The 11,010-nt window shown below is 32.7% G+C and overlaps 2 protein-coding genes across 2 annotated transcripts; both read right to left on the bottom strand.

Annotated features, from left to right (window-relative positions):
* Positions 1-1,644: 1,644 nt before the first annotated feature.
* LOC140968586 (uncharacterized) lies at positions 1,645-3,185 on the bottom strand. Its single transcript, XM_073429604.1, has 4 exons — positions 2,703-3,185; positions 2,478-2,663; positions 2,206-2,334; positions 1,645-1,967 (listed from the first exon to the last, which is right to left on the bottom strand). Exons 1-4 carry the CDS (start codon positions 3,183-3,185, stop codon positions 1,872-1,874), a joined length of 894 nt encoding a protein of 297 aa, XP_073285705.1. The 3' UTR covers positions 1,645-1,871.
* Positions 3,186-9,873: 6,688 nt separating this feature from the next.
* Positions 9,874-10,545, bottom strand: LOC140968540 (brassinosteroid-responsive RING protein 1-like). Its single transcript, XM_073429547.1, has one exon. The coding sequence runs from the start codon at positions 10,477-10,479 to the stop codon at positions 9,982-9,984; it is 498 nt and encodes a 165-aa protein (XP_073285648.1). The 5' UTR covers positions 10,480-10,545; the 3' UTR covers positions 9,874-9,981.
* Between the last annotated feature and the right edge of the window lie 465 nt (positions 10,546-11,010).

Here is an 11,010-nt window from a genome sequence, read left to right as displayed (position 1 = left end):
TATATTTATGCACACACACATTATAATATTTGAATTTGATTCATTTTTATGTCTATTTTATATATTTAGACTGCATAATTCAGATAACACAATATTTCACACGATCATAGAGTTAGTATCAAAATAATCATAATTTTTTAGAGAAAAAAAAAAGTTTTGAAAGAATTTAGTCAAGAATAATAAGAAACAAGTGATTTCATAATCAATTGTCTAATTAAACTATTAATAAAGCAATTCGAAGATGCTTTGAGTTTTCACAAAGCTTTTCTAACAAGGATTAGCTTTATAACTCATTAAGAATCAGAATTGATTAGTACAATGATATGCATATGCACGTAAAGCAGACAAATATACAATACAACGAATGGATCTTTAAGGTGTTATTATATTTTTAACCTTAATTATTGTTCATCATAAATTACAGAATGAATGAAAATTTGGTAGGACTAAAAAATGTTACCGAATAATGATTTTTCTTGTTATATATTGAAATATATATTGGGAGACAATGGAGAACTTTCTTGTTATTCAATTTGCAATATTTGATAGTGACCATGATTATTAAACAGCGTTGAAAAGGGTTGAGAAATAGTTAAGTATATTTTAATTATTCCCTAGNTATTAGCAGTGATTCTCGTGGATTTTTTTGGTAAATTGGGTTCGAAGATGTCCAATCAAGTGAAGAAATAACTTGGTTTTAATGTATAATTTGAGGAAAACATAATCATGCTATTATTTAAGTGCAGCACTACGTACCTATTGGCAGTATTAGACTATTTGTAAATTCTAAAGTTAATAATGTGTGAGTATCACAATTGACCTTTGCATGTTTTCTTGTTCTTTTCTTTGTTTTTTCCCTTGACCTAATTCTATGAAAACTGAAAAATTAGAAAGAGGAGAGAAAGTGATTAAGAAAGTAAGCAGGAAAAGGGAAAATAATAAGAGAGAGGAGATCATAGAATAATTTTCTATATAGCGACGTTCATTGGGATCATTTTATTATTTTTAAATAAAATTCAAGTAATTTCAGAAAATTTGTTGGCGTGATTTTATTCTGAAGAAAAGTTATATGATTTTAATATATGATTTTTTATATTTTAGGATTTTAAAACAAATATGAAGTATGAAATAGAAAACAAGTATAATTTTTTTTTACCTAAAACTTTATTATTTTTATATTGTATCCCAAGATTTAGTAGGGTACGTAAGAAATTAAAACGTGATTAATTGTTTTAAAACAAACTTAAGTATAAAAATTTTTTGTTAAAATTTGGGATAAATATGAAACATATATAAAAGTTGAGATTAAAAGTAAGATTTTTTCGTTATTTTATATCACTTACCCAAATATATATAATCAGTGATTAACTTTATATAAGTTTTTTTTTTAATTTATGCCCATTTTGTTTTTCATTTTGAAAAATGTTTGTACGGAAACATATACACAATAAACTTGATAGATAATATTTTATTTAAAAGTAACAATTTTTTTAGTAATTATATTTATTTCATATGGACATTATGATTGGTTAAAAAAAATTAGATTTTTTCAGCTACTTTTTTTTTATTACATTTATAAAATTATGATATGACATAATTCAAATTCTAATAAAATATACACAAATAAAGTTTATCAATCAAACTTATTTCTCGAATACAAATCAATCTATGAAATGCAACCTAAGCCAACGAAACAAATGCAAACACTCCCAATCTCATGGAAAGGATACTGATTCTTAACCTCAACTTCCCATTAAAAGAGCTTATTAATATTAAAAATTCTTCAAAAATATAAAAATCGATCTTTAAACTTAATGTAATCCTTCATTTGAAATGTACTAATCTTAGCATCTGCTCTCTACAACTTGTAATCAATCGGTGAGAATTAACATTATTTCATCCAAACCGTCGAAGGACGATCCTACTCGTTCGATTACTTCCTCGTCTTCTTGGTGAAATCCATCGTTCTGCAACCACATTTCCGATCATATCATGATATTAGAAGATGATAAAAAAAATTTAATGTACTAAAACTTATTGTCATTAATTTTATTCATATATACAAAAGGAAAAATTACGAGCATAATAATAATTAATAATATAGTATAGTAATACTAAAAAGAGTTTGATAACAAAGACACCAGACCATTAAATAAATAAATACAATAAAATATGGAGAGAAAAAAAAAAAAGAGAGAATATTACCCAAAAATATTCTTCGTCTTCATATCTGTGAAACATTGATGCTTTAGGAATCTCACCACCTTCGTCGTTCCGAGCAAACCTTCCTCGTATCCTTAATCGATTGTCCGCTAATGTTTTCCGGCATGCATACTTTTATTTATATATATATTCATGAGGAAAAAAAACACATTTTAATATTATTAATTATCAATCAAAAAATAAGAATAATAATAATAATAATAATAATAATAATAATAATAATAATAATAATAATAATTGATTTTTTCCATTACCTTGATTGTTTTATTGAAATTTCTCTGAGTTCTTTTGGCTTTGTACCTATCAATTCTCTCCTTCCTTTCTTCTGCACTGTACCGTCCTATTTTGAAACTTGCTTCCTCCATTAATGACTTTTCTGCCGATAATGGACTTGAAATCAACACATTTGTTTTCGCCATATTGTGATTTGTTTTCACATTCTGTCGAAAAAATATTCAAAATTTAATCACNTATATAACCTGTAAATCTCCGGTGCTACAAACCCTTCTCATTTGACCGGAGGCGAAGATGCTGCTTTGATCAGGTGGACTCAGCATTTGATTTTGCAAATTCTGAGTCTCCAAAACACTGTCCAATCGAGCTCGAAACGATGAATTCTGGCCGTTATTCACGAAAGAATTGCTGCTGTAACTCCTTTGCATGAACTTCACATCCAAAACAGAGTTCCGGCCCTCATTCCTCAACTTGGTTAGAGATAAATTTTCGAGCTTGAAACTCGGTGGGGAAGATGAGAACAAAACAGAAGCGATTTCGTTCAAAAGATTTGTTTCATCAACTGGGTTTCTGCTATCGTTTTCTGGGATGGCTTGATATTCGTGAAGTTGTTGAAAAGCTTCTGAGGGGAGAATATGAAGGTGGGCATCAATGGCGGAGGAATCGGTGAATGGGAAGAATGGGTCGGTGAGAATTGAGTTCTCGTACACAAACATCTCAGAAGACATCGAAAATTCAGATTTTCAGCACCCAAAATTGAATCAAATTATCTGTTGTAGGATAAATAAAAATTGGAGATGACAGCTGAAATTGATGGTTTGTTCGATCAGATTTCTTGTCGATTTATGAGCAAGAAGACAAGAATCTTATTTTGTGTTATCTATTTTTTTCCTTTATGATTATTTTCCTCAAATAGAAAGAAAACACACGCAGTAAGTGTGCAAAAATGCTAAAGATAATTGTTCAAATGGCAGAGCAAATTGAACGGTTAGATCTTCTGGTATATAAAGACAACGGGAATTTCATTCTAGTCCCTAAAATATTAATTGATTTATTTACAGTCCTCCTTATGGCATTAAACCTAAAGATTTATGAGTTTAGAAAACTTTGGAAACTCAAAGACCGAGCGATTTCTTGTACTTCTGATGCGGGTAGGTTTTGGACACAAAATATTACATCGTAATTTGCCTTTTTATTTTAAGATCATAGTCATGTCAAAATGTGGTAGGCCAAGCCTGTTCTAACAATAAAAACCATGCAAATCATATCTGGGCAATGGTCGTGGATCCAAATGTCATAATTTTGTCCCATTAAAATTTACATCAATTTATTCTCCAACTTGTTTTTATATATATATATATATATATATATATGTTAGGATTATTTTGTCCGACATATAATAAAAATAACGAAAATATCAGAATAGGATGTAAAATAGTGAATTTGTGTTTAATCAGAATTAAATGTTGTGCCAGATGTTGCAACATCTCGGACAACATGCAGCGGAAAATTAAAGTTTGTAACACAAATTTGCTTTAAATAAATATGATGGACAAGATTGAATATGCACAAGTATAAATACTTGTGCGGTGCCTTATGGCAAAAATTAATCAATAGAAAACCAAATTGTTTACAAAAACCTATCACTAGTGATTATGATAAAAATCAATTTTCTCAACAAGTTGAGAAAATAAAGCTTTCTAAAACAACCAACAATATTAAAATGTAAATAAGAAAGCAAAAAGAACGCCAACGAAAACTAGAGTTTCAGAAACACTCTTCGGCCAACTTCGTCACGGATGTTGTCTGCAGATGTTCCCAACACTCAAGGCAACACTTGCTATCGGCAGTCTTCAGGGCAACAGTAACGTTGAAAGTGTTCTTCTCTAAGATTCAGAACGTGCAACGTGCGTGTATAATGTTGAGAAAGAACGGCCAGCACTACAAAGTCCTTGGTCTTCCTTTTTATAGATGAGAGCCTTATCTCATAAAAAAATCTGTTAAACAAGAGAAGATAAGAGTTTGTTTAGAAATAAACTCTATTTAAACATTGATATCATATCTCATCAAATCATTAACAAAAATATAATATCTCAATAAATCAACAATATGCTTAAATATATTTGTACAATTATCTCATTATCTTAAGAAAGGCAAAATCACATAATACTTCCATACTCGATTTAAATCAATAAGGAAAGATATAATTAGGGAAATAATTTAATTCTATAATTCTAACAAACTCGACAATATTATTTCCCTTCATGTGGGGCCCCGGGTCCGATATCTAATACTAATAATTATAATTGTCACACACCAAATGATTGAGTAAAATACATAATTTGTTGTTCACAAGCTTACATAAACATCGTCAAAATAATTTAATTGTCTCAAATGTTTGAAATATAAATTTTTAACATGCCAACATGAAGTAGTGAACCAAAGAATCCAAACATCATCACATAGCTCCTAAGACCCGAGAATCCCACTCTAACTCGTATCTCCTCGCCTGGAGCTGGACTCTGGCATCCCAAGCCTCGCCTCACCTACCGTCAAGCACATGAAAACAAGAGGTACCGGACATGCCGGTGAGTATAAACCCAGTATGATACAATCAATCACAAATGAGAGTTAAATTTTCAAATATTTCATATAAATTCATAAAGATGCAATATAATGCAATGCATGATCAGAAGCTGTGGGCTATCAATAAATCTCAAGATCAAGTGAATCATCTGGTCATAGGGTACCCAAGGGAATAGAATCACCCAGCAACATCCACCGACTCATCCGCTCGGGGTGGGGTGCTGTGTTCTACAATCCCAGGACTATGGTGCGCCTATAGAGAGTGTTCAGGCCATAGCAGCGACCTCCGCATACACTATGCCAACTCAACTATAGCCCCATACGTCCAACAAATCAATATATCAAGGCGACCTCCGCCATATCAAATCTGAATCAACAAGTGGCTCAATATGCAATGTCATGATGCAAATCAATATCATCATCTCGATATCATAATCAACTCATCTCAATACAACAATCATCATCAAATCACCAATAGTTCATCAAGCCATAGAGTTTTCAATTTAAAATAAAAATGATACTTTTACCTCGTATGTTATCGACCGTAACATACCTTTCAAATATTACCAAAAGAAGATCGAAATGTGTAGATGAGAAGTCTTGAACCTTTGAATTCTACTATAACTCAAGGACTTTGATCATCTATCAAAACAGAGTAATTTCTGTTCAAAATTCATAATTAGTTCAATACTGCTTTGAATCAAGATCCGTAAATTTCTTAACCTTAATATGCCATAAAAACATTCATTGAATCATTTCATCAAACACATAGCATGCGTGCTAAAGAAATTAGCTCCTATACTTTGCCATTGGCTTCAATTCCATTTTAAATTCAAACCAACACAATTTCAACATCTCCAACATCTCAAATATCAACACAAATATCAATTCTAAACTTCATCCCATTTCCAAACTTGAATAAAAATATAACATACTTACACCATCTTGAAGATCTTGGAGAGAGGATCACAAATCTAACTTCATTTCATAATTTCCTTGAACAAATCTCCCATAGATTGAAGAAGAAATTAGAAGATGAAAGGAAAAATGAAGAACCCTAGCTCTAAACCGATGGAGTAGGAAAAAGAGAAGAGAAAATGATACAAAAATCATTCCCCAATCAAATATATACCATCCAAACCTCAAAACACGTTTTTTGTACAAGTGCTGGGCGCCATGGCGCGTGATTTTGGCGCAGCCGCGCGCCCCTTGCTGCCCAAACACCAAAATTTCAGCACTGCGCGCGCTAGGGCGCCGGATCCTGCGCAGGGGCGCGCAGTATTCTGCCAAGAACGCATTTTTAACTTCAGAATTTGCGAAAGTGGTAAACTACAAAGTTGTAGCCCTATGTCTTGGCTTGCATCTCCAATTGGCCTCATGTCATTTGGAGATCTGAGTAAAAAGTTATGCTAAATCTCCCAACATGTGTCATTGTAGGAACGACGATACGCACGACACACTTCGGGGCGCTTTTGGCTCATCTTCCCAAATGATTTGAACAAAACTCAAAACATGAAAGTTATAGCCTTATGTCATATCTTTTTAATGAAAGTAGCCTCACATCAATTGGATCAATATACAAAACATTATGCTAAAAACCACAACTACTGCCACATTTTTCATACCGTTTCTGCACTTCCATCACCTATTTAGCTCAAATTCAACCTTTGATTCTACCCATAAATTTTCTATTCCATTCTATAACATTCATTACCATTTATACCACAACGTAAAGTCATAAACCATCACAACTAATGCCACAATATTTCAAAATTCGGGCATTACACTTCAATATATATATATATATTAGTCTATAAATTTTGTTTTGTTTTGAAGATCCTGAAAGAAATTGTCGTTAAATCCAGATGCAACAAAGTGGGAAAAAATTTCTTCAAGGTCGGTGAAATCACAAATCGCATACTTAATATTTTATCTAACAAAACCTAATCTCAATTATCAACTGGATCAAAGTGGCTCAATTTGATTTATTGTTCATACAGCTTAATTGCGTATATATAGTCATGTGCATTACAAACAAAAAAGGCCGTCGCTAGGAAATATTGACAATACGTGAGAATTATCTCGCTGGAATGCACGCGTATTTTTGTACCTTATCGAAGCCGGAAAATTTAATCCATTATCTAATGACAAACTCCTCTCGTGATTTTTCTATCTACGCGTTGAGTGTTTCTCCATCAATAATATGGTGAAATTCAGGAGCGTAGTCAAAATTTCAAAATATGGAAACTAAAAAATTAAAAAAAAATTCTAAAAATCAATACAATATTTTTCACATGACATAAAGATTAAGTGCAATTCACGATTTTCATAATATAATCATCAAATCTGGATAAATATTTTCCAAAAGTTCAAACATTAATCATATGCAAGAGTACACATAATAAAAAAAAAATAAACTTACGCGAAAAGAGGGTAACTTAAATAAACACGACTTTAGTCGCAACCTTCGATTTTTCAACAGATCAACTCTATCAATTATGTAATCTATATCAATGTCATGAGCAATCTCTATCTCAATAGACAAAACCATTGCATCATTTAAATATTCCTGCTCTATTTTGTTGCGAAATGGTGTCTTGAGAAGTTTCATACCTGAAAATGCTCGCTCAGTTGTAGCAGTGGAAACTGGAAGAGTCAAGACCAAACCAATCAGTCTATCAATAATGAAATAAATCCTCGACTTCTTTGTTTCAACTAATAGTCGGCATAATTTAGGAAGATAATCAACATATTTAAACCTCGGATCCTCAAATACATCAAGCTTGTAATGATCCAATTGAGTTTTCAAATGTTTCATGTCATCTTTGGAAAAATCATTGGGATAAAATTTATCAATCAAATATTAATAGCACTTTCAGATAATGATTTGAAGCCATCACTGGGATTCAAGGCTTCACAGAGAGTGAGAAGCTCTATTGATTGCTCAGTAAATCGTGTATTCAACTTCATCAGCTGTTTGTCAATTACAACATTGAATACATGAAAATGATAGCATTCTTCCACTGTAAAATGATTTCTCTGTTGACAAGAACGTTTAGTATCTTCAACATAACGATATGTCAAATCAGACACTACAATGTCATACTATCACAAAAATTATTCACACTTCATAGAAAATCTTCTCGTTCATCATTTCGCATTTTTTCCTATCGTTTTTTTTTCTTTCATTTTATTTTTGTAATAGATGAGCTTAAAGAAATCATTGGACTACACTATGACTATATAAAAAAAATTGATAATCTTTGCTGGGCTATGGCTACGCTCCCGGTGAAATTTTAGTTTTTAAATCTTCAACACATGTTTTTTTCTTACATTTTGAATTGAAACATATAACAAAATTTAAGACACATTTTCCAGAAAATGGATCTCCAATGAGAAGGCAAAAACATAGTTTCACATATAAACTTTTGTGTGTTTATGAAAAGTTCAAATTATAAAAAGAGTGGGTATACTTAAAGCTAGCTAGCCTAAAAACAATGGCTTTAATTTGCTTTGATATCGGCGGAATCTCCATTATTAAGTTTTGTGCCCTCAGTGCCTTGGTTGGTGACGATAATTACAGTTACCATTTTATATCTATTTTTGTTCCACCTTTAAAAAAATCCTCCATTCCCACCGACTAATTCACTATATTGATTTTTACCCCCAACTTCTTTCATCAATTGCTCATTATATTTTGGACTTGAATAGAGCGTATGACACAGAATTTTGAGCTCAAGACACAATACTTATTCTAATTGGCTCTCTTGACGTAAGGATCCTAAACTTAGGATGAAATTATCTTATGTAAGTTGAATTAAGTTTTTGAAAGTTGTATGTATGAATTTTAACAATTTTTCAAGTTAGTTTTTGAAGCTGAGTTAAGTCTGAGTCTCGATTTTAATATAGTTTAAGTTTTATAGATAATCTTTCTTTCTTGAAATAATATTTCAAGTAGAGTAATGTCGAAGCTTTAATACAATCTGACATTTTCATAGCTAATGATAACATGCTTCTCTTCTCTTCCCATGCTTACGAGAAAATAGAAAATGCAGCAGTATCATCCATGACCTCCCTCGACACCTTTTGCTGCTAAAGACAAATGAATAAACAGTATTCTTCGTACAAAAACTATTTCGAAGTAAAAAGGAACAGAAGACACACGACAGAGAAATCCGTAGTTACATTAATTCGTACGGAAGAACCAAAGTCATGCCTTGCTACGACAAACAGAGATTAAAAATAATAATTAATGAAATAAATCCGATTTAGAAATAAGGAATATGGAAGAGCTAGCAAACATACATGATCCACCAACAAAACCTCGTTTATTGGGGAACTGGTAACCAACCAAAAAAAAAAAAAAAAGGAAAAGTGAGATGTACCATCACGGCCGCTGCCAAAACCTTCACGATATTTTGTTTTTATCTCCTTTCTCTTCTTCGGAATGACTTATGGTAGAAGAAAGTTTTTCGATTGAAAGATGGAGGACGGGAGTGGGGAAGTTACTTTTGGGAAAAAATTAAAAAGAGATTGTAAGATGACCATAAATCCATCCGATATCAAACATGATAATGTTTAAAATAGGAAATAAAAATTTGGTGTGCTCTTGCGATGTCAAATCATTTAATCTAACATACTCGTTAAAGATATATATATTTTTTAAATATATTATTATATGATATCTTGATATATTATTACATTTTTTTATTATTTAAATGGAAAAAAATACCTAAGTTCGTTCTTTATTTAGAAATTATACGAAAATGAGTCAAGTTAATCCAACTCAATTAATTTTTTAATAAATCAATCACAGAATCTGGGGAAAAAAATCCAAAAATCCTCAGTTTGGCTTGTAATATTTACATTTACATACCAATCTTGCTGCATATTGCACATACGCTAACATACATATATGTAAAAAGAAATCGAAAAAATTTAAGCAATGTGCGAATTGTCGCAGTAGAAATCAGAAATGCCAGAAGCCAACCACAGCCTCTCGTTGAAAGCCTCCTGCATATCCTCCGGGATAAACTGCGTGCGGCACAGGGGGCACGTCTTCTGGTCGTGGTCCATCCAACGGTCCACGCAGCTCCGGTGGAATATGTGCCTGCAATTCGTCAGCCGTCGGATCTCATCTTCCCCGCTGAATTCGTACAGGCACACCGCGCAGTTCTCCGGCGGGTCCATCTCCGCCAAATCGGAGAACAACACCACCGGTAGAAGCTCCCGGATCAGCGCCGCCGACACTGATATGGGCTCCGACCCGGATTCCTCCCGGGCGGGAACCAACACCAATTCGGGCTCCAGGAAATCCCCTAGCCCAAAGAAAGTGAAAGAAGCATACAAAGATTTCCGAATGAATCCCAGGAACGTCAGTACGCAGACCAGTAACTTGGGGAAAAAAAATTCAGTATACCCCATCGGAAACCCCATTTCTCCGACGCCCAAACTCTCACTTGAACTCTGTACAATTGAAGTGTAGGTTTTGAGGAGAAAAGTTGAAGGTGAGGGGGTCGGTTATATAGAGGGCAGGCGGGCATGTGAAATGACGAAAATGGGTCTGCGGAAAATAATAAATAACAATCAAGGGACATGAGAGTGCGGGCGGGTGTATCTCCTGTCCCCCACCTTCGTAGGGGTGCCAATCCATTTGTTTGAACTCGTCATACGATGAAATGCATACGTGTGGTTGATTTGCACGTGTGGGATTATTGCACGTTAGTTTATTTCTCTATAATAATTGGTTAATCAAATATTAATATCTTTACTTAATCAACCCAAGTTCACGACATTTTGGTTTTAAAGTAATAAATTGTTATAATGACGGAGAAAAGGAACAATTGGATTTTGTGATTCCCTAGGATAGATAATACATATCTGTAAATTGGATGATATAATATCATAAATTTTAATGTGAATTTGATAAAGAAACGATCACTCCTTATATTGGGAAATGAATGAGTG

Source organism: Primulina huaijiensis, unplaced genomic scaffold, assembly GCF_012295235.1.
Source record: "Primulina huaijiensis isolate GDHJ02 unplaced genomic scaffold, ASM1229523v2 scaffold37281, whole genome shotgun sequence".
Lineage (NCBI taxonomy): Eukaryota > Viridiplantae > Streptophyta > Magnoliopsida > Lamiales > Gesneriaceae > Primulina > Primulina huaijiensis.
This window is presented reverse-complemented; position numbering and strand designations above follow the sequence as displayed.